This window comes from Xenopus laevis, chromosome 1S (genome assembly GCF_017654675.1).
Source record: "Xenopus laevis strain J_2021 chromosome 1S, Xenopus_laevis_v10.1, whole genome shotgun sequence".
NCBI classification, from domain to species: domain Eukaryota; kingdom Metazoa; phylum Chordata; class Amphibia; order Anura; family Pipidae; genus Xenopus; species Xenopus laevis.
Window position 1 is genome coordinate 175,508,009 of NC_054372.1, and position 25,530 is coordinate 175,533,538.

The following is a 25,530-nucleotide window of genomic DNA, read 5'->3' on the forward strand; positions in this document are numbered from 1 at the left end:
TATCCTAGGGCTAAAACTAAGGAAATCCTAGCAGCAGCGGCAGTGAGAACCCATACAGAGGTTTGTTTATATCCCTTTCCATATGGACTGCTCTACCAGGCACCCTCTTAGACAGTTAAAAAAAGAAAAAAAACAAGCAAAATGAGAAGAAAAGGAATCAGAGAGAGTAAGGCAACTAGTTATTCACTGAAATGTAACCTTCACATATTAATTTATGAGCACACATACAGGTTTAAGCAAAATATAATATTAAAGTAACCAAATACTTTCTACATAACATTTAGGAAAAACAACCGTTTCCCAGCCAACATGGACAATTAAAATGCAAATATATACATATTTAATGTTAAAGAGACGACACAGGCTACAATTTCTATAGAAAGCAGAATAGCCATTGTTATAACGAAGTGGAATAAAGTGAGAAAATCCCGGGGAGCTTTTATGTTACCTCTGCGTCCGACGGAGTCGATTCCTATTTCTTAAGTGAGGCAGCGTAAAATTAGACAGCACTGTCCAGAAATTGGAATCTGACATGTTGGAAGGCGACTTCGAGTTGAGCCCTTTAGTTCAGAAGAAGCACCAGCCCATAATACAAGGGGGAAAAAAGTGCCAAAGCTCTGTATAAGACCAGCATTGTGCTGCATGGGAAGAGACTGGCGAGGAAGAGTCCCTTGCAGTTCTGTGCTTGGCTTTATAAAGATAAAATTCAAATGGAAAATAACCAAGAGAAAAAGTCTGTTTGTTTATCCAAGAGAGTTCTATGAAGGTTGTCAGAGTTGTATCCTAAGCGTCTGTTTATAAGGCGTAGTCAAATGAACACAATTACAATAGCAGAGCTGAGTGCTGCACAGCACAGCACAGCCTTGCTCTGTATGTGAGTCAGTCTAAGGTAGACTGTCATATGTTTGGCAGCTACCATTCACACATTCCCATGGGGGAGTGACGTGCTCTTGTAACCAGAGGAGGAGATTGCTTTCAGCAGACCTTTGCCGTGCCTGCATTCCCCCCCCCCATTTAACATAATATTGTATATTTAAAAAAAAATCTACAGGTAAATGGATATATTGCTAAAATGAAATAAAAACAGCTAATTATTAAGCAGAAAAAAATAGACGTACACTTGGAAATTAGTAGCCAAGTCACTTTTTTTGTTCTGTTGCACGAGTTTTCCTGGTTACCCTTTGATCAGGTCTCCAGTATTAGAAACCCAGAGCTCAGGTAATGAGGGGGAAGGGAGAGTCGAAAAAAAAGACTTAAAGGTTTAAGTGTTTGTGTACTTGGGCATAGATATCACAGCAAACAGTGAGAAAAGGATATGTTGGAGGGGAATGATACCGCGCAGCAACACGCTGACCACACAAAAAAGCCAATTGGAAACGGAAATCCGAGTTACCAGGCATTGCTAGGGTGACGTAACCCATTGGAATGATAACATTTTCTTTAGGAAAAATATCATCAAACAGATAACAGTTAATATACTTGCATGTGTGGTTTTATTCTGTTTGATCAAATTGGAAGAACTCTTTTTTCCTTTATATATATATATATATATATATATATATATATATATATATATATATATATATATATATATATATATATATATATATATATATATATACACACATACATACACACACAGGTATGGGACCTGTTGTCCAGAATGCTTGGGACCTGAGGTTTTCCAGATAAGGGATCTTTCCATAATATGGATCTTCATACCATAAGTCTACTAGAAAATCATATAAATATTAAATAAACCTAATAGGCTGATTTGGCTTCCAATAATATTAATTATATCTTAGTTTGGATCAAGTACAAGGTACTGTTTTATTATTACAGAGAAAAAGGATATTGTATTCTAAAATTTGGATTATTTGGATAAAATGAAGTCTATGGGAGATGGGTTTTCTGTAATAACGGGTTTCCAGATAACAGATCCCATACGTGTATATTCAGGGATTGTTCACCTTTCAACCTTTTTTTCCCAGTTTAGTTGTTTTCAGCCAGTTCACCAGTAAGGTTGCCACCTGGGAGATAAAAATTATGGTAGATCCCAATGTTATTAATAGGGGAAAAAAGATAAATATATAGGAAGGCCAGTATTTTTTTCCAGAAAAGGTGGCAACCATATTCACCAGAAATAAAGACTGTTTTCAATTACTTGCTGTGACCGTTCTTCTAAAATTGAAGTGTAAATCTAATTTACCTTCTAAAGCAGCTCTTGGAGGTGGGGTCGCCGACTCTCTAAACTGTTCTAAATTGATACATTTAGTTGATAGATTTCTTATCTTTATAGCTGCAGAGCTGAACCAATGGGATTCATTATAGGCAGCTGTTAAAATTGATACAATAGTTACTAATACTCCAGAGATGCTGCTGAGAAATGGATCAACTAAATGTTGCAAAATTGTAACCGTTTAGAGTCTGCACCTGAATTACTGAGCTGCCGGACTCAAACACCAGAGACACGAACATTCCATTCTAAACTTAGATTTTGGAAAAATGGCAAAAAACAAAAGATGGAAGTAATTGAAAAAAGTCTTTATATCTGGGGAACAATCTGAAAACAATTGAACTGAAAAAAAGTGTTTGGAAGGTGAACAACCCCTTTAAAACTAAAACTCACTCTACCACCTACAGGTTAATTTCGGAATCTCTAGAAGGCTGGCAGCTATCCTGTCTATTGAGCAGAAATGCCTACCAGCACACTTATATTGTGGCATAAATATTTCGACTTTGATGAAGTGATTTGTTATTTTAGCTTTTTTACAAAAAAATATTTCACATGACAAAAAGAACTAGGCTGAAAGGGCAGTTTTTACTTGGGGTATTCACATTCAAATCGGGTGAATGGTTTAGAAATGGCAACGCTTTTTAGAATTAGTCCCCTAGTTTTAAAGCGACCCAAAGTAACTGGACATTTGACTGAGAAGCTGTTGCAAGCAGTGGTGTAAACTGGATGTTACTAGGCCCCATAGCAAATTAGTTTTAGGGGCCCTAACTAGGGTTGCCACCTTTCCTGGAAAAAAATACCCGCCTTCCTATATTTTTATGGGTTTTCCCTATAAATAACATTGGCATCAAGCAACATTTTTACTGGTAATCCCGGTAAAATACCGGGCAGGTGGCAACCCTAGCCCCAACATATCCAGAAGTTGTCCTGCTTTACTAATATGTGTTGAAATTGCTGTTTATTTGGTCATCGCAGGGTCTGCTTCCTCTGTAGTTACTCCCCTGGTTGCAAGGTATGGGTACCCAAGGGTTACCCGCAACAACCTGCAGTACACTGTGGGTTGCCGGTAGAAGTTTTGGGAGCGGGTATAGACGTGGGTCAGCGCTTTTCCAGGTTTGTGGGTTGCGGGTCTTCTCAATAGCGAGTTTTACTCCTTTTTTTCTGATAACGCCTACTTCTAATGATGTCACAATGACAGCACTTCCTGTTTTATGCCTTTCGTTCTCATCATGCCTACTTCTAATGATGTCACTTCCGGTTTACAATGACAACACTTCCTATTTCTTGATGTTCAGCGGATAAGGTACTTGTGGGTCAGGTAGCGGGTCCAATCGGGTAAGTATGCAGATTGTGGGTCCGGGTGTGGTTTGTGGGTCGGGTTTGTGGTTTAACAAATTGGTTCCCCGCAGGACTCTAAGGTACAGGCAGTTCCCTAATTATTTCCATTCATTCATTTGGAGAGCTAAAACCGTCTATATAAAAATGGCATCACTGTCCAACTGCAGGCTAAGGTAAAATCAATGGGAGAAAAGCACTAACTGTATAGAAAGAAACAAGCAAAAACCACAGGGTGTGGTATAGGGAGGGGGCCACAGGACTCAGCAGTTGCACCTAGTAATTAAGAGGATAGATTTTCTAGAAAAGTCACATGATAGTTATTTGCTGTACATCCCAGTAATTAGCATTAGCAAACAGCACAGTTTGGCTAAAATAATAATCACCACCCAAGCCAACTCACAGCACAGGATAAGTGAAACGTCCACATGCAGCGAGGGTAGATTTATTCAAACAGGGACAATAAAAGCAAGAGAACTGCTCCTTCAATGTAAATTAACAAAAAAGACCATCTGAACATGACAGAGAATTTGCTGCCCTCCAGCTGTGGATGAGACGACAAGCCTCACACCCTTTTAGAGAATAATTCAGAAACTCCAATATAGGAACACATGTCCTCACAACCTTATAGCTACAATGGTATGACAGTCATAGCTTGTACCTGGGGTGAATGATATGGAGGTAAATGAAAGGGAGCCTGGTTGGCTGTTGGATTTTAACAACAGGCTTGTATATCCACACTTGTTGCATTCTCAGGCAGCTGTTATTGGCCGAGGAAGCTTCTATACAGAACGTAAAGCTAAACATACTGGTCTGGGTAATAACATTTATGAAGCATATCTCCCAACATTTTGGAAATAGAGCGACAAAAAGATCTGCCATGATTAAATGTTTGGCCACACCCATTTTGTGGCCACACCCTCTAATTACCATGTTCATTTTATAAAATTTGTCAGGTTATGAAGATCTGAACACATTTCTGTGATTTTTATGTGTTATTACAGTTTCGCTATTGAAGGTGGATTGGCCTTTCAGCTGCAAGTCACAGTTTCCCCAAGAGACCTGCTTATCTTAAATTGTTACAATTGCTTCTTTGCTTAAATTGTTACAAATTTATCGAAGTGCACCTGCCATGTATTCTGGGCTCTCTGCCAAAAGCCAATTAAGTTTCAGAAACGTTATCTTTTTTTTGCTGTTTAGTGCAGGAGATCAAAGAGAAAGTAGGGACATTTCAGTAACAATCCTGTGGGTTGAGCTGTCAAAATCGGGACTGTCCAGCAAAAAACGTGACTGTTGGGAGGTACGATGAAGGGGATATAAAGGCAGTAGAGCAAAACTAACAATGGGGTGGAAAACTGTAGCTCTGGGAGTCCCAAGCACACGGACAAAGAGTAGAACTATGTTGGAGAGTTGGTTAAATATACGGTAGGTGCCTTATTCTTCCCTACAATTATTTCTGCATTACTCCCAGTCCACATATGTTTTTATATTTTTTATTATATAATTTCAGCCATATAAAATATATGAAGGCAGGATCTGGCCTAGAGGCCTCGAGTTGGGACAACTAAGGTCTACATGAAGAAACATAATATGATATATACAGGGAGGGCCTTGCACTTTTTTGCCATTTTTAAACAAGCCCTCATCATGTAACCAGGAATCCCATAGGGGCAAACACTATGGGGCACATTTACTTAGGGTCGAATATCGAGGGTTAATTAAGCGTCGATATTCGACCGTTGAAGTTAAATCCTTTGACTTCGAATATCGAAGTCGAAGGATTTAGCGATATTCATTCGATTGAACGATCGAAGGATTCGAAGGATTTTAATCCATCGATCGAATGATTTTCCTTCGATCACAAATTGGCTAGAAAGCCTATGGGGACCTTCCCCATAGGCTAACATTGATGCTTGGTAGGTTTTAGGTGGCAAGTAGGTGGTCGAAGTTTTTTTTAAAGAGACAGTACTTCGACTATCGAATGGTCGAATAGTCGAACTATTTTTAGTTCGAATCGTTCGATTCAAAGTCGTAGTCGAAGGTCGAAGTAGCCAATTCGATGGTCGAAGTAGCCAAAAAAAAACTTCGAAATTCGAAGTATTTTTTTATTCTATTCCTTCACTCGAGCTAAGTAAGCACTCGTACAGACGAGTGTTTTTACCTGCGGTCCCCTGCGTTCCGTTTTTCTGCGTTCAGCCGCAGGGGAGCGCAGGGATAGACGCATTACATGTTTTCCAATGGGACTGTACTCACAAAGGCGCGTGTAGGCGCCGAACGCAGCTTGAGACGCAACATGCTGCATTTTTCCTGCGTTCGGTGCCTACACGCGCCTGTGTGAGTACAGCCCCATTGGAAAAAATGTAAATGTGTCTATCCCTGCGCTCCCCTGCGGCTGAAGGCAGAAAAACGGAACGCAGGGGAGCGCAGGTAAAAACGCTCATCTGTAAGAGCCCTAAATGTGCCCCTATGTATTTGAATCTCTAAATGACCAAGCATAAAAAGTGTCTATATCTGTGCTGGTGTAGAATAGTTGAATTACAATCAGGGGCGTACCTACAGAGGAACCAGACCCTGCGGCTGCAGGGGGGCCCAGTGAGATTCTAATTAATCATTTTAATATATCATACCGCCCAACATTTGAAAAATGAAAGGAGGTACAAAAGCAGGGGTGTATCTACAGAGGAAGCAAACCCTGCGACTGCAGGGGGACCAGGAGGTATAGGGTCCCTAATTCACATACAATTTCAATAAATATTGATAAAACAGTTTTTGAGGGTCTGAAAAATAATTTTCTGTGGGGCCCAGTAACATCTAGTTACACCAATGATTACAATAAAACTGAAAGCACAGGATCTCGAAATAGAGCATTACAAAACAGCTACCAACATTTCAATAGGAATCATTTCAAAATTATTTTTTATTCAAACACCGATGTTGGGAGTTTTCTATATCAGAGCCGCCTCTCTCCTCGTGGCTCCAGTGAGGGTATTGCTAGGGAATGAAGAGTCCTCTGGCTCTGCTTACTGCCGCTTATGGCTCCCCCTGCAGCCAGATGGCAATCAGCTCTATCACACCTGCTTAGCAGCCAGGGAAGGAGCAATGTGGTAACCTGAGGCTTAAGGCTAAGGCCACACTAGGCGATAGCGCCGCGATTTGACTCGCGGCGACTTTTAAGCCGCAATCGCTGGGGAAACTTTTGCGCTGGCGTCTATGGGGAATCGCGAAAAAACGCCAGCGTAAAAACACACGCGGCGATCTTTTTTCTATTGTTGCTCGAAATCGCCTAGTGAGGCAATTTCGAGCGACAGTAGAGAAAAGATCGCCGCGTGTGTTTTTACGCTGGCGATTTTTCGCGATTCCCCATAGACGCCAGCGCAAAAGTTTCCCCAGCAATTGCGGCTTAAAAGTCAAATCGCGGCGCTATCGCCTAGTGTGGCCTTAGCCTAAGTCTGATTAAAAGAGGTTTTTTTTTATGTTTGTGACCTCTGGAGAGCTGGTCTCAGCTGCAATCACAGGATGACCTGTTAATATTTAAAAATATATCTGCGTGTGGACTTAATATTAGTAACATGATAATGGGCTGCTCTCCACTCCCAGCCCCGGCTTGTGCAGTTAATAGATCCATTACTAGAGTAATCCCCAGTCTCCCAATGTGTTGATGCCTGCAGCCTTCTCTCAGTAATTGAGAGGTCTAATGACACATCAAGTTTTCCCTAAATATTTTCACTGCAGCGTCACTCTAATCCCAGTTCACATTATATGTCACACACACACACACATTTCTGCCTGCATTAAAAAAAACACAGCTTTAGGAAAAGCTATGGGATTTTTAACATTCTGATATTAATACCTCTTATACCAAATTATAGAACAGACATTAAAGGAGAACTAAAGCTTAACTACTAAAGAAATAGGCTAGAAGTGTTGCACATTGTGTTTTGAGCTTCTGAAACGGCCCAAGGCAACCACAGTATACAGTACACATAGAATATAAATGTCACAATATAAGGCTGATTAGTAATTAATACAGATAATTACTACATGGCAGCACAGAAACCAGTGCAATTAGCATCAGAATTTAATAATCAGCCCTGTAGTATCAGCTTATATTACAGGCCAACCTCATTTTCTGCTGGATAATTAGTGACGAGCCCTAAGCTTAGCTTCTCAACAGCTGCTCAGAGCCCACTGAGCATGTGAGTGTCACAGACACTTTCCAAGATGGTGACCCCCTGTCAGGGTCAGACTGGGAGGCCTGGGGCCCACTGGGGCTGCTATGACCATCCACTTTCCAGAGCCGCTCTTACTTCTACCTGCACATGCGCACTAACTTCTCTTGGGAGGACATTGTGTCACGTCAGGACCAGGAGGTTACGGCAGATGCAGAGCACACTGGCGCCCCACACGCTGTCAGTATCCTTATCCAGGCGGGTGAATTGTTCCGCTCTGCTAATACCGGATGTGCCACTGTGTGAGTGAAGAGGGAGGGCAGATGGGCAGTCTGGCAACCGGACGGGTGGGCCCACTGGTACTCATGGCTGGCTCTGCCGCAGGATGCGTACCATATCCGGGACCCGCCAGGGCCCACCGGGTTTTTACTCGGTGCTCCAGCAGGCCAGTCTGACCCTGCCCCCTGTGACAAGTTTGAAGTCCTGGATCATTGCTGCTATTGACAAGCTGAAACGTTAGGCTGGTGCAATAAGATCAGTGTATAAAATATGGCATTTTTAGGCGTTTCATTTTTAGGCTTTAGTTCTCCTTTAATGGTAAATAACAGAATACGTAGACAGTCAGGACTCCTGCCACCCACCCCCAAACGAGCCGTCTAGATTTCAAATACTATACAGTATATAGGGCAATTAGTTGTTCCCGAGAGTCTGCAGTCAATCACTTATTTTCCCATGCAGCAAATTGTCTCACATTGTAATACAACATCAGGGAGGGAATTCCAGCTGTCAGTTATTAAGATATATTTAGCTGGAACCTCCTTTCTTCCAAATGAAAGGCCATGTGTCTACTGGAAGGTTCTAATGCTTAAATGATATATCATGAATATCATATCAGATTTGTATATGGCCCCCCTTTAATATTTATACATAGTTACATACTAAGGGTTTTTTTTTCTGGTCAGACTTTTAAAGGGGAAAAACATAGAAAAAAACCCCTCAAATTTTAGAGATTTATTAAAACTCATATGTTAAAAGTCCGAATAAAAAAGTACTCCATCTCAGACCTGCCAAGTTCATGTAGAAGTCAATGGCAGATGTCCCATTGATATTTTGATCTGCGCTGGGTTACGTTCAATAATCCAAATATATTGTGGTCTTCGGGCGTCAAATCTGATATAGTTGCAGGTTACGGCCGTCAAATCCGAAAAAGTTAAAGTTTTCGGTGACAAATTAGAAAAATTTAAACTATTTAGATTTTTTTCACCATTTTATCAAGTTTTTTACAGCACAAGAAATTTTTGGGAAAATGTATTGATAAATGGGGCGGGGGGAAGTCTGTGCAGATTTCATCTGAGTAGTTTTCAGAAAACAGTGAGAAGTTTTCAGATTTTGATAAATAACGCCCATAAGAGTATTTTTTTCAGTGCAAACTTTTCCAGCTTGGCCAGTCCTTGTTTATAACTAAGACATTACATATCCTTTAACAGTTTAGTTGCAACTGGTCCAGGATTATTATCGACAAGCATCCATAGGTCCTTCTCTATTATGGATTTGCCTAGTGCAGTCCTATTAAGGGCATAATTGGCTGCATATTATTACATCCCAGGAGGATAACATTTATCGACATTGAAACTAATCTGCCACTTAGCCACCCAGATTGCCAGTTTGTCAAGATCCTGCTGGGAATTTATGGGGCTTCATAGTTTTGTGTCGTCTGCAAATACCAACACACTCTGTAAGAAATAACCTTGTATTTTTCTTTTGTTCCCCCAAATCAAATTTTATCACTTAAAATCATGTATTCGAATAACTACACTATACCACAAATAATTTTTTATTATGTGTAAAGACCACAAAATATGAACACAAAACCTTTCCATCTAAAAGCTGGCAATGTCAAGTAGAAGTCTATAGGTGCTGTCTTTTTTAATTGTAAAGTCTTTTTTTGCTTTGAGCTTTCTGTTTGTAATAGAACAATTTTACAAAAACTAAAATTTTGGGGTAATCATATTTTTTCAATTTCAATGTTTTCCTCGTTTTTATTCATTCATGCTTTTTATATCTAGACCTTTTAATAAAGAAGTAGACATTTCTGGGGTGTTTGTTTTTTATGTGAGTTTAATGAAGGTTGAATAAAACCTTTAAAACGACATAAATTTGAATTGTGATAAACTGGTCTCCGCTAGTATTAATTTAGATCTAGGATGGATCTTGGATGTTGAAGGTGTAAATTAAATATTGTAAAATATGGCTAAAATGCTGTGGTCTTAGATGCAATTAACTAAAACGACACTGTCAAAATTGAGCTTAACCAATATCTGGAAGTTGCGGTGGGGCTAAAGTCCATGATGCTTCCAATCATAACACCCCCCATGCAATGTGTAAGGGTAATATGATAATATGGTCTGATGAGTTGTCCTTCACTTGTTTGCCTATATCAGGTGTCAATGTCCAGAGAAAGCCAACGCAAGTCTTAAGGCCACAGTGTCTGCTGCCAAGTCATAAGCAATATGGTGGATCCATAATGGTATAGGAAGTTTTGTTCATTAGGTTCATGGAACCAAGGGCAGCCTTTGCTGCAATATTAATCCCATACTGTTGTCACAAATTTGATTCCATATTCCAAGATGAGTTGTGCTATAACACCAGGATGTATGAATATCACACATGTACCGCCAACAAACCTAGAAAATGTACAGCTTTTTATTGTATATATCACGGTATGATGTCCCAACTTGACAAGTGATATTGTCTAGAAATGACTGGCATCAGCAATGGGTGCTACGGAACTTAGCAGCAGAAAACCAGAGAAAGAGCTTTTAATAAGACATTCCCCAAGTGGATGGAAGACCAAGCAATTAAACAATTATGGTTGTGCTCTCTGATCATTTTCTGACAGGCAGGAAATCTCTAACCACTCCACTGTAATGTCTCCCAGAAGGACGAGATGGGATTTTATGGTTTCTCCTAAAGAAATACATTCATTTAGAGTAAATACCAGTTACCAGAATCAGCATATAGAGTACGCTTTTGATTTAAAAGCAAATTAGTCTTAGATTACCTGTAGCCTAAACTTCATATCCTTATTGAGAAGCAGAAGAGCAATATTTTGCATTTTATTGGGTAAATTACCTTCTCAAGGAACCATCCAGCTTCCCTTTAATGTACGGCACAGAGGCAGGAGGCTAAGTCTGTTTTATCGATTTGAATCCAATTGTTTAATAATTTACAATCTATTTTTTTTTTTTGTGGTTACCATTAACGTTGTAGAAAATGTTCTCTGAAGATGCTTAACAATAAAACTTTTAATAAGCAAAAGTACTTCCGTTTGGATTGCACACAAGCTCAATGATGACTCCCTTTATAGGCAGATGGTACTTGTTTGTTGGGTCATGCTCATGTACCATAAACCCCCTGTACTTTAATACCACGCACAGCCCAATGGTGCAACATGTGCCCCACCATCAATTCAAAAACAACTGCATCTCCAGAATCACAAAAAACTGTTCTCCCAAGTCAAGAAATTCTTAACCTCCTAAGATTTTGGGTGCATTTTTATTAACAATGTATACACCCATTTATTGTACAGCGCTTCGAAATATCTACTAATACCATTACCAGTCAGATGGAGGGCAGAGATGAATTGATTTAAGTCAATCACTGCTTCACTGAGTGGTGGTTCCCATCCAGTGAATGATCACTGACTTTTTAGCATAGTATAGGACTAGCCTGGCTAAGGTTCTAGTCTTATTCAGTGGGATAAGCTCATCTACCTGGCCCACCAAACATACCTTGGGGAGCATACATTAGACAATTCAGGGTTGTTGGTCACATACTTAAACACCTTAGACCATCATTTTCTAATTGGAAAGTAATTCTAGGCCACTGGGCTCCAACTTTAAGCAGGAGGGTAGATGTGCTGGAGGACCTGAGGTGGAGGATGTTCTCAGAACCAACTGAAGAGTGTGAGCCCTAAGGAAAACCAAGGTTTAGTAAAACTTTGGTAATCGAGATCCCATGAATGAGGTTAAAAATTATAGCATAGCAACTGTAACACTATAGGAGTTTTCAAGTCCAGATGAGCCGATGGGGTCTGTGTGTCTGCCTATGATTAAGGGAGTGATTCCCAAAATGCGTAGGGCGTTGGATCCTTACAGGAGTATGGAATAAATCTATATTCCTTTGAATCGGAGTGCCGTCCTTTTCTTGGTGTTTATTCGGATTTCAGCAGTGGGGACGCTGCGGACAGAGCACTCAACTGGAGCAGCAATAGGGAGAGTGAACCTTGAGCGGTCCTTTTTCTCTGTGTGAACAAGCCCTTATTCATCTGAAAGGTAAAGTTAAATAGTTAACAGCAAACCCCTATTGTAAAATATAAAGATATTAGAAAGTCACTAAGGAGTTCCATAACCATATACACGCACAAGGCCAGAGTGCTCTTATACAGGTCTGGAACGCCAAGGTGACTTCTAATATCTTCATAACTTACAACAGGGGGTGCATCATTTATTATAATGTCATCTCCTCTGCAGCTTTCAGGAGTCTTTCAAACATGGAGCCATGTCTGAGTTGCTTTACCCCTTTAAAGAAAGCAAAATGCCTGTTTTATTGACTATTTAGAGCAGGGTTGCCCATGTGGAGGTGGACCACCAAAAGATTTTTATGTCCATCAGCTTTATTGATCACTTTGGTTGCCATCAGCATTTCATTAAAGAACAAGGAAAGTGAAAATCAGTGGGAGTGGGATTGGATATTTGTCAGGCACCCCTTAATAATTGCTGACTGGGTAAACTTGGCCATGTTGCCATTTTTGCCCACTCCCCAATGGGCCATGGGACCATAATGCATGCTTTTTGCTGTCCCTGGTAACTTCTGGGGAACTGCTGCCTGAGGCAAAGTTCTCAGCTCGCCTCGTGGCAGAAATGCCCCTGACGGTCTGTAACGTTCTTTAACATTTTATTGAAGCCCTGTTCTTGACTATATATACACAGGTATAGAGTCCATTTTCCAGAAACCTGTTATCCAGAAAGCACCGAATTACAGAAAGGCCATTGCCCAAAGACTCCATTATAATTAGTGATTGGTAAATGTATTGCCAGGTGAGAATTTGCGCTAAACTTCCGTGTTTCGCCGCCAGCAAATAAATTTGCAAAATTGCTGCAAAATAAAATAAATTGCACGCCTGCAACAATTCAGGCAGCTGCGACAATTCCAAACCTGGCGATTTGTAGCCGGCGTCAAAATAATTTTTACACCAGCGTCAAAATATATATTTCGCAAGATTTTCGATGTTTCATGAGTGTGTGTGTGTGGGCTTTTGCTTTGGGACACTCCAATAGAACAACTGTTACATAACGTTTCAGTCTGCTTGTTGTGCCCATACTATTTTTATACTGCTACTGATAAACAGACAAGCCTTTGCATTCTGCCACTGATACTCAACCTGGTGCTATTTATAAGCGGATTTTTAATCCCTACATAGATTCATATTACTTGCTATATTTATCACTGTTAATGTCATGTTATTGATTCCTGGCATTGTTTACATTTAAATGGTTTCATTTCCTTCCTATACCTGCAATATACTATTGCTTTTCATACCTGTATTGTAACCATTATATTAAGAGAAACGTATAAAGCGCAAACATATTCTGCAGCTTTGCTGTCCTTCCTTTTCTAGCACACCGTCCGAATGGCAGATATGACACTGGCAATGGAAGAAAGGGTAATGTTTGGCTGGCAGTTATGTAATGTTAACAGCAATTTCAGTAGCAACAATTAACTTGGCCTAGGTGTTGATTATTAAAAGAATATGAAGCCTTTGTTTAAGGGGCTGTTTACCTTTGCATTAACTTTTAATATGACGTAGAGAGTGATTATTCCAATTTGCAATTGGTTTTTCATTTTTATAGTTGTAGTTTTTGAGTTATTTACCTTTTTATTCAGCAGCTCTGCAGTTTGCAATTTCAGCAATATGGTTGCTAAGGTCCAAATTACCCTAGCAACCATGCATTGATTTCAATAAAATACTGCAATCTGAATAGGAGAGCAGGGTTGGGACTGGACTATTGGGGGGGTCCACCGGGTTCCAAACTTCTTGCAGCACGCAATCGCGAACGCCACCCAGTCGGATGTCTTTTTCTTATGGGGCCAGCCGATCTGGGAGCAGTTCTGGGCCGGGACCCTCCGGGTTTTTTCCCGGTGTCCCCCTGGCCCAGTCTGACCATGTGGAAGAGGCCTGAATAAAAAGTAGCCATAACAAATTTGTAGTCTTTTCAGAGCATTTGTATTTCAGATGGGGTCAGTGACCCCCCATTTCAAAACAATTTTGAATTAGCAATTCTATAACATACTAAAAGTTAACCCAAAGGTGAACCACCCTTTTAAAACATGTCATCTACTATTATACCCCTAAACAGGATGAATTTTCAGATACAATGCCTGTATGGCAAGAATAGTAAATACAGACATATAGATATATTTAGGGGGGTATTTATCAAGGGTCGAATTTCGAGGGGTTAAAACCCTCAAATTTGACCATCGAATTGAAATCCTTCGAATTCGAATATCGAATTAGAAGGATTTAGCGCTAAAAAAAGCATTCGATCGATCGAATAAAAATCTTTTGATCGAACAATTAAATTGTTCAAATCGAACGATTCGAACCATTTTCAGCGATTGATCAAAGGATTTTTATTCAATGCCAAAAACGTAGAAAATGCTTGTAGAAGGTCCCCATAGGCTTATAATGCAATTCAGTAGGTTTAACTTGGCGAAGTATTAAATTCGAAGAATTTTTAAAGAGACAGTACTTCGACTATCGAATGGTCGAACGATTGTATATTCGAATTGTTCGAATCGAATAAAAAATCGTTTGACTATTTGACCATTCGATAGTCGAAGTACTATTTGATGGTTGAAGTTTCAAAGTCGAAGTCCAATTTGATGGTCGAAGTATCCAAAAATTTACTTTGAAATTCGAATATTCACCCGAGGTTTAGTAAATCTGCCCCTAAGTGTGAATTAGCCATGCAGCAAGTGGATTTTTATTTTTATTATGTCTGGTATTAAAGTAATTTTTGCTGGATTCCATTTATGACAAAGCCTTAGCATTCACCCAAATCCAAAGCAAATCCATGAGACTAAAGTGAAAGTTGTTTTTCCAATTGTCACAATTTTGGGGGGGGGATTTGGACAATCTTTTCAGAAGGAGACAATAATTTTGCAAATGTAAAAATGATGTATTGGGTGCATCCCTAACCACAACAATGACAAAGTCATAACTAAGATGAGAACAATGTTGCAGGAACATTATGGACAAGAAATTATAGACCAGATTTCTCAGAAATCCATTATAGAAATATAGAGGACAGAAGGTCAACGTGGATTTATGGAGAATCCCTTGTGTCAAACTAATCTCATTTTATAAGGCCCCAAGCAGTAAACTAGACCAGGGCAAGGCCGTATGGTTGATAAAACGAAGATTTTGCGATACTGCTTTAAACAGTGGATTGGTGCATAAGACTGAAGAGAAATACTCTCAGGATACTTCCATTTAAAGACTGCAGCCTGGCATTAAATAAAAACTTAACTTTGATATTGATACAGAAAAAATCTTATTTGGTGGCATTATACCAAGCAGGTACTATGGCAGAGACTGGTTATTTAGCTCCTTTGTGGATATATGTCATTAACCAACACAATGGCTAAGTCATTTTACATTAAAAAGTACAAATTTAGCCAAATCGACAATTATTGGCCACTCATAGTAAATAAAACAGCAGAACGCAATACCAGACAGAGTTTGCCCATGCTAATAAAATGTTATCATTTTAACATAGTAACATAGTAAGTTAGGTTGAGAAAAAAGACACCTGTCCATCAAGTTCAACCTTTAGTCTATTTTAACCTGCCTAACTGCCAGTTGATCCAGAGGAAGGCAAAAACCCCAGTTTAAAGCCTCTCCAGTTTTCCTCAGAGGGGGAAAATGTTCCTTCCTGACTCTAAAATGGCAATCGGACTAGTCCCTGGATCAACTTGTACTATGAGCTATCTCCCATAACCCTGTATTCCCTCACTTGCTAAACACCATCCAACCCATTCTTAAAGTTATCTAATGTATCAGCCTGTACAACTGATTCAGGGAGAGAATTCCACATCTTCACAGCTCTCACTGTAAAAAAACCCTTCCAAATATTTCTTCTAATCGGATTATTATATGATCCCCTTATATTTATACATAGTTATCATATCACCCCTTAAACTAGCCTCTTCTCCAGTGTGAATAACCCCAACTTGGCCAGTCTTTCCTCATAGCTAAGATTTTCAATACCTTTTACCAGCTTAGTTGCCCTTCTCTGTACCCTCTCTAATACAATAATGTCCTGTTTGAGTGATGGAGACCAAAACTGTACGGCATATTCTAGATGGGGCCTTACAAGTGCTCTATACAGTGGAAGAATGACCCCCTACTCCAGTAAATCTGTGCCCCTTTTAATACAGCTCAAGAAAAACTGCTGCATTTTAGGGATTCACACATAATTATTTGTATGGATAGGTGGCATTTTAATTACAGAATATGGTAAAGGTTCTCAGAAATGCAGATTAATTAGGAGAGCTCAAAATGATAGCAAAAAGGCTTAAACTGGGCATTTTCCTAAGAAATAGATTCCTGTTGGGGATATAATATCAAATTGTACAAATATCAAAAGATTGGCCTTACAAACTACACTTTATAGAATGGAGCAATGATCAAGCAATATAGTTCAGCAAAGCACTGTTTTCATTTAATAATAAGGTACTTGGCCTTATATCTGTGGGCATAATGATCTATTATACCAGGTTCGAACTGGAATTCAAAATAGGTCCAGACATTTTTTTTTTTTTGTAACTAAGATTTTATTGAGTTTCACAATAAACTTACATAGTCCACAACAAAAGACTCATGTCATCATCTATAACAATCAGTTCTGTTCCATGCAAAGGTATCTAAATTACAGTACAGACTGAAGTTTGAATTACAGAAAAGTATCAAAACAGCACAACCGTAATGAAAAAGCAACAGTCAAAATAATAAAAAAGTTTGGAAAGTAAGAAGAGGGAGAGAAGAAAGCAACCAACACAAGAGATATCGTAGGAAGGGGAAGAAGCAGCCAGTAGAGACATTACATATTCCGAGCTGTGTTGAAAGCAAGAGGGAAATCAGGATCGGTCATCCCTAGAAATTAGATAATAATCCCAGTTGCCCCAAATATTATTATGCAATTGCAAGGAATTGTTAATACGGGCAGTCATTTCCTCAAATCGTTTGTTATTTTCAAGCCTAAGGATTATTTCCTGTGCGGAAGGGATGGCGGGGGATTTCCATTTGGAAGTTATTGCCAATCTGGCCACAGTAGTCACCTGGTTGACCCACTTTTGAGACGCACCCTTCAAACCCGAAATCGGGAGGGCTAAAAGTAAGTGGGGCATGACGATATTCAAAGGAGTTCTGAGGACTACTGTTATTAAATTAACAATCTCCTGCCAGAACTCAGTCAGTTTAGGACAGGCCCATAAAATATGATGAAGCGTGCCCTTCTGGTGACACCCCTCCAACACAGAGGGCTACTCTGTGGAAACATCTTGGAAAGCCTATCTGGGGTGAGGTACCATTTCATCAGTGTTTTATAGATACTCTCTTTTTGTTGAACACAAGTCGTCATTTTGCGGGCATTTTCCCATATTTTGCCCCATTGGGCGAGGGTTATGCCTGGTTCCCACACAGATTCCCAGTACAGCATGTAGGAGTGTTTAGGGAAGGGGTCTTCTGGGAGGGCGTTCAAAGAGCTGTATAAACGCGAGATTAGACCCTTAAACGGGAACAGGCTACCTAAAATTTGCTCAACGGGGGATAGCCTAATAATAGCTTGTTGTCCAAAGAGAGTGGTAATGAAATGCTTAATCTGGAGGAATTCCATCTCCTTCCCCGAACTCCACTTACATCTACGAGCAAGTTCCTGATATGAGGTCCAGACATTTTTAAATACACAGAGGTCCAAACTGCCTGCAGTGGTCGGACTGGCCCACCGGGATACCAGGAAAACTCCCGGTGGGCCCAGGTGTCAGGGGGCCTTGTGCTGCTAAACATTTGGCCTATTTCATGGTCATTTCCTATTTCTTTGAGAACAAAGAGGCTAAATAGATTGAATAATATATTATAGTATAATATAAACCGCTTATCCAAAAAGCTCCAAATTACAGAAAGACCATCAACCATAGACTCCATTTTATCCAAATAATCCCTTTTCTCCGTAATAATAAAATAGTACCTTGAACTTGATCCAAGCCAAGACACAATAAGTCACTTTTGGTTTCTGGATCAGCGGGTAGAGAGTTTGCAAAAGACTAAGGGGCAGATTTATTAAGGGTAAAAAAAATTGTATGGTCAAAGCTGTCAAATTCAACTAGGGAATCATCCAAACTCGATTCGAGTTTTTAAAAAAAATTAGAATTCGATTTTCAAGATTTATCATACTCTGGCAATTTAAGAATTTGACTTTTACTATTCGCCACTAAAACCAGCAGAATTACTGTATAAGTCAATGGAAGAGGTGCAGTGACCAATTTGGAGTTGTTTGTAGCCATCTTTCTCCGAAGAATACTCAAATCGAGTTTGATCTAATTCAATTCAAGTTTTTGAGTCAGTAAAATTTTAATTTAATTTTGAAATCTGGCATGGGGCTAGACATATTGTCAATTTCCCAGCTCTCCCAAGTCATGTGACTTGTGCTCTGATAAACTTCAATCACTCTTTACTGCTGTACTGCAAGTTGGAGTGATATCACCCCCCTCCCTTTTTACCCCCAGCAGCCAAACAAAAGAACAATGGGAAGGTAACTAGATAACAGCTCCCAAACACAAGATAACAGCTGCCTGGTAGATCTAAGAACAACACTCAATAGTAAAAACCCATGTCCCACTGAGGCTCCTTCAGTTACATTGAGAAGGAAAAACAGCAGCCTGCCAGAAAGCATTTCTCTCCTAAAGTGCAGGCACAAGTCACATGACTTGGGGCAGCTGGGAAATTGACAATATGTCTAGCCCCATGTCAGATTTCAAAATTGAATTTAAAAAAATCTGTTTGCTCTTTTGAGAAATGGCTTTCAATGCAGAAGTCTGCTGGAGTAGCACTATTAACCGATGCATTTAGAAAAAAACATGTTTTCCGATGACAGGATCCCTTTAAGCACCACTGATGGCTTTGTTGGCATCTCTATTGTTCTTAAAGGGGTTCTGTCAATTTTTAAGTTGTATTTTCTATCTTTAAATGACACTGAGTGCATTGCAAATAATTAATTCTACCATTAAATATTGAACCAATAAATGTTTTTTTAATTGCAATATTGGTGTCTTGACAGCCCATCTCAGGTCATTGTGTCTGATCCTGTGTTTTCAGAAAGAGCCAGCACTTCACAATGTAACTGCTTTCAGATAAGCTATTGTTTTTCCTCCTCAATGTAAATGGAGTTATGGCTTGGGTGAGCTATTGAGTGCTGTTCTCAAATCTACCACTAGGGGCATGGGGGCATTTTTAGCAATAGGGTGTCTGGGAGCTGTTATCTGGTTACCTTCCCATTGTAAATTGCTGAATAACTCTAAAAAAAAATTTTGAAGGGGGAAAAAACAGAATAATAACAGTGTAGTATTCTGTTTTAAATTAACACCCAATGTGTTCTGACAATCACTTAGATCAATGCACACCAATGATTGTCCTTGTAATAGAGAATTTTAAAAAAAAGGTGAATTGTGAAAAATAATAATTCGTGCCTGCCAAATAAATTCGCCCATCACTACTCATCAAAGGTAACTATACCCTAATTTCTTTCATATCTCTCATTTAATCATTATATGCTTGATGGGTTTAAATTATTTGAACACCTTGGGTGTTAATTAAAAATAGAATACTACAATATATTATTATTAATCTTTTTTTCCCCCTCAAAAATATTTGTTTTGAGGTTTACAGTGATTTATATTGGATATTGCAATTTTTGAGTTGGAAGAGAGCCTGACAGATTGCTGGACTGAGGACACACTGGGGTTGGGATTCAAGTCTTGTTATTTTTGTACCTTCCCATTGTTCTGTTGATTGGCTGCTGGGTGGGGGGGAGAGGGAGGGAGGGGGTGATATCACAGCAGTAAAGAGTGACTGAAGTTTAACAAACCAAATGTCACATGACTAGGGGCACTTGGGAAACTAAGAACATGCCTAGTCCCACATCAAATTTAAAAAATAAATATTAAAAATTCTGTTTGCCTTCTAAAAACATAGATTTCAATTCAGGATTCTGCTGAAGGAGCACTATTAACTGATGCATTTGGTATATTTTCCAATGACAGAATCCGTTTAAGGCTAGTCAAAGCCCCATCTTGTGTTTCCCACTAGTACTTTATCATTCCAGTGAATACAATAGCTTTCAGGGCTCAAATACATACCAACAGACACTGATGTGTGTAACAGAGAACTGTTGTATTGACTGTATTCTATGTCAAGCAAAATCTCAACTTTCTTCTCCGTTGTATCTCTGAAAAGCAGCATGTTCTCACCTTACACAATACAACTTTCTAGCACCATATTGGATATCACTGCTTGTTGGTTTCCAAGAACTAATTTTAAAGAGAGTACAAGGCTTTTGCCGTTTTCAGAATGAAGGCAACTTTTTTTGAAAAGCCACGTTCAGCTCAAAAAACCTACAGAATAAGGCAAAACCCCTTCTGACTATACTGTAGTGTAGCCAAATTAGCAAAACACTTTATAAATGTTCCTGATGGGAATCAAGCTTCTCATCTCACTTTGAAGAGCCATGATGTATATTCAGCACATTCATTCCAGACTACTTTATTATTACAGGTATAGGATCCCTTATCCGGAAACCCGATATCCAGAAAGCTACGAATTACGGAATGCCTGTCTCCCATAGACTCCATTTTATCCAAATAATCCAAATTTTAAAATACGATATCCTTTTTCTCTGTAATAGTATCTTGTACTCGATCCCAACTAAGATATAATTAATCCTTATTGGAAGCAAAACCAGCCTATTGGGTTTATTTAATGTTTAAATGAATTTCTAGTAGACTTAAGGCATGAAGACCCAAATTACAGAAAGATCCGTTATCTGGAAAACCCCAAGTCCCGAGCATTCTGGATAACAGGTCCCATCCCATACATTTGACAAGTGTTCTTCTGTTGCCTTTTGTATTTAAGATTGTAACCCTGGACTCACAACCTGCAAACCTCTAACTGTGATAGGACTTTTGACCTTGTGTATTGCTCAATACATTTTTTGGGAAATTCAATAAAACTTTCCTTTCGAAAATATAAAATGATATAAATATCTACTTTGATCGAAAGAAGAAAAAAAACAATAATGAAGCGGCTGACGGTAACAATGGCATGCAGAGCATGATTCAGTGGTTAAAAAAGGCACATAAAACCGAACATAAAATAAAAAATGCATGCCTAAAGCATAGGCTAACTACAGAATGAGGCCAAAAAGCTTTCCCATAAAATTCAGAGATGGGCCTTTGGAGACCTGCTGGAGAATATTATGGTTACTCAGGGAGAAATATAAACAAAGACGTCAGACCCAAGGATGTGGGAGGAGGGAAACAGAACGTCACAAAAAATAAAATAAAAAATATATCAATAAAAATATCATCCGCATTTTGTTCAGACACAAGAACCGTCGTTCTATTAAAACAATAATTTGCATTATTAACATTTGGGGATAAACAAAAGACTGATTGAAAGCTGCATGGACAAGTGTAAATAATTCCGCACCTTGTCACATAAGCATTTTTATATTTAATTGCCCCAGCAGGAAGATAAACTATTTTAATTGGAAAAGCCCCCCTTTAAAAAAAAAAAAAAAAAAAAAAGCACAAATTCAAATAATTTTTTTCAACGTAATAAATATTTTGCCTTTTTATGGCTTCCTCGTGAATGTTGTTACACGCTGCATTGTTAGATATTTATCCAGCTGTAACCCCTTCAATTGCACGGTGGCTGCAGAGGTGCAAATAAAAGCAGCAAATCAATTAGCAGAATGATTTCTGTGATTAAACACAGAGAGAGAGGCACATTTTTAAGCAACAGACTCAAATTAATGTAAATTTGTTGTTTCCTGGCCTGAAGCCTGTCACTGGGGGCCGCTATTTTTTCAGGGTTATTCCATTCCCTCTGTCCGCGTTTATAGTAAAAACATCTAATTGTGTCAAAATATTTATTTTACCTGTTGTAATGATGGCCACAAATGGGCAGATGTTTCATTGAATGCAATGACTATAGGACTTATTTATAAATGCTCATTTTCAATAATCTGATCTTTTTAGAATTAAAAAAAATGTGAAAGATGGGTTGAAAATATGACATTTCTCTATTTATGAAGCATAAACAATATGAAAAACTCTAATGTAAAAGTACACCATCTAAAAGCTGCTGAGGTCATGTAGAAGTCAATGGGAGCTGTCCTTCATTTTTTTAAATATTTAGTTACTTTAAAGTTTTAGAAGTTTTCAAAATTTTTTTGCTTTTAAAGGGCATGTAAAGTCTAAAATAGAATAAGGCTAGAAATGCTGCATTTTGTATACTAAATATAAACATGAACTTACTGCACCACAAGCCTAATCAAACAAATAATTTATGCTTTCAAAGTTGGCTACAGGGGGTCACCATCTTGTTACTTTGTTATACATCTTTGCAAGACTAAGACTGTGCACATGCTCAGTGTGGTCTGGGCTGCTTAGGGATCGTCATAAACAAAGCTGCTTGAGTTCTGCATGGCTGGGAAGTAAGGCGGGGGCTCCCCCTGCTGTTCATAAGTATGATTGTTTCCCTGCTCAGCAGTTAGGGACCATCTGACAATTCCTATCCACAGCAGTAAATGAAGGGAGAATTTCACTGCATACAATCAGTTTTATTATAAAAACTGTACATATTTTTTAATTAAAGTATATTGGAGATAGGTTTCTTTTTCATTAAAGAAAGTAAAAATGGGATTTTATTTTTTTGCCTTTACATGCCCTTTAAACACACAAAAAAGTCGGCATAAACAGGGACTTCTAGGTTTTTGTAATTCACCCCTGCTCAGCATTTTCTGTTGTGCTTTTTATATTAAGACCTTTTAATAAATAAGTAGACATAAATAAAAAGAGCTTCTTTTTTTTTTTTTATATATGTGAGTTTAGTCGTTGTTGGAAAACCCCTCCAAAATGACACAGAGTTTAATTTGGATAAATTGCCAACAAAAGTATATCTGGGAGTGTTTCACTATGGAAAACTATGGACACAAGTAAAATCAGAGGTGGGCACCTCGGCATAACAAGGAAAAAGTAATTAGCAGGTCCCAGATGAGCCTCTGTTCTTCTTCATCTTTGCAGGTTTACTTTGCTCTTGGGTCACCTTCAATTATAGTTCCCTGGGTTTAATCCAAGTCTAAACTTCTAGAAAGGGTGGCATTTTATACATTGCATGGCTTCTGCTGGCGGTTATAGTCCCATAGACAATTTGCACTCGATATCCCAGACAATCTTCAAAAAATATGTACTGGGTACTCTAATTGCAAGCGTCGTTCTGTCATTCACTTTAGTTTCCCCTGCATCCCCCGCACCTACAGATGCTGAAATCAGTCAAAAAGCTCTGTGTTGTGGATACACTTACCCATGCCTAGGACATGGAAGGCAAAGGATGCATTGGCACTCAAAGTAAAGTTATATTTTTTTTTTTTTAAAGGAACAGTAACACCAAATAATGAAAGTCTTTTTAAGTAATTCAAATAAAATGTCCTGTTGCCCTGCACTGGTAAAACCATTGTGTTTGCTTCAGTAACTCTATAATAGTTTATATAAACAAACTGCTGTGTAGCCATGGGGGCAGCCATTCAAAGATGAAAAAGGCACAGGATACACAGCAGATAAGAGATAAGCTCTGTAGTATACAATGAGATTCTTCAGAACTTATCAGTTATCTACTGTGTATCCTGTGCTTGAATGGCTACACAACATCTTGTTTATATAAACTATAGTTGAAGCAAACACACACGTTTTACCAGTGCGGGATAACAGTACATTTTATTGGCATTCCTTAAAAACACTAATTTTTTGGTGTTACTTTTCCTTTAAGAAGAGGAGCACCAGCCTGGTGTAAAAGGTAAGAAACTAAGTGGTGCTTTACAACCTAGAAAAGTATCGGCAAGCACTCCGGACGCCACTCATTAGGTAAAAGGCGACTTTATTTCAGCAGATTAAAAACATCAAGTCCTGGCGCGTTTCGTATCCTAAGATACGTAGTCATAGGCCTATGACTACGCATCTTAGGGAAACGAAATGCGTCAGGACTTGATGTTTTTAATCTGCTGAAATAAAGTTGCCTTTTACCTAATGAATGGCGTCCGGAGTGCTTGCGGATACAACTCTACAATTGACACCTCCTGCTACGGGTTCACGGCGATGCACCCGGGCCATTCGATACATTTGGGTGAGTGCTTTTCGCTTCAAGTTTCAGCTTGTTCAGAAGTCGTTCAATTCACGAGCGCCAGACCTCGGGTTCACACACCCAGGTCACAGTATTTACGGGGTGAGCGTTTCAAAGTTTGGGGCGCAATAGCTACATTGAATTGATAGATTAAGTAGCAACTCGTTTGTAAAAGAGGCATTTGGGACTGAGTAGCTTTCAAGTTCATAGTGCTTAACAACCTGACATCCCCAGTGCTCATTTAAAGGGCATGTAAACGCAAAAAAATAAAATCCCATTTTTACTTTCTATAATGAAAAAGAAACCTATCTCCAATATACTTTAATTAAAAAATGTTTACCATTTTTATAAGAAACCGGACTGTGTGCAGTGAATTTCTCCCTTCATTTACTGCTGTGGATAGGAATTGTCAGAAGGTCCCTAACTGCTGAGCAGGGAAACAATCATACTTATGAACAGCAGGGGGAGCCCCCGCCTTACTTCCTAGCCATGCAGAACTCAAGCAGCTTTGTTTATGATGATCCCTAAGCAGCCCAGACCACACTGAGCATGTGCACAGTCTTGGTCTTGCAAAGATGTTTAACAAAGTTACAAGATGGTGACCCCCTGTATCCAACTTTGAAAGCATAAATCATTTGTTTGATTAGGCTTGTGGTGCAGTAAGTTCATGTTTATATTTAGTATACAAAATACAGCATTTCTAGCCTTATTCTATTTTAGACTTTACTTGCCCTTTAAAAAAGCTTGCTATGGTACTGGTTCTGATAACATGCATGCCATGCACAATCCAGAACATAAGTGATCTTCTAAAGCAGGATGTTTAGTTAGGTAGCACTTACACTTTATTATTAAGTTGCTCTCTTGGTACCTCTGCCAATTAACTTTCATTCCCATCATTTTCCAGCAAAATTATACAGTAATCAGAAATATTAAAAAAGCTAATGAATCCCCAAAACCTGGACCTGCTGTCTTCCTTGTCGTTCTCTGTAGGCCATTCGATTATTAACATAATGTCAGTACCCAACTGTAAAACAGAGCATCAAAGGCAAACTGCCTGTCAGATGTGCTATCAAAGCCCCAGCCATGATCAGAGCAAGCCAGGGTGGGACACATTAGCACTGTCGGCACACATTCAGCAACACTCGTTCAAAAACTTACATCCAGTAAATGGAACTTGTCCAAAAATGCATTTGAATATTAGTAGGGATGTCAATTCTTGCCTATTGTATTTGCTCTAAAGGTATAAAGATAAAAAGTTTTGCAAGTGAGTCAAC

At 39.0% G+C, this 25,530-nt stretch overlaps 1 protein-coding gene across 10 annotated transcripts in view; it reads right to left on the minus strand.

The window, feature by feature from the left end:
* The window catches only part of mast4.S (microtubule associated serine/threonine kinase family member 4 S homeolog), a 332,602-nt gene that overhangs the window by 122,599 nt on the left and 184,473 nt on the right, over nt 1–25,530 (minus strand). Inside the window, exon 1 of one of the 10 annotated variants that reach the window (XM_041580534.1) lies at nt 449–877. The exons of 8 other annotated variants lie outside the window; for them this stretch is intronic. In XM_041580534.1, coding sequence (XP_041436468.1) covers nt 449–534 — 86 coding nt within the window. In that variant the 5' untranslated portion in view covers nt 535–877. Of the gene's footprint in view, nt 1–448; nt 878–25,530 lie in introns of those variants that run through there. One more of the 10 variants, XM_018244471.2, reaches the window with a different exon arrangement.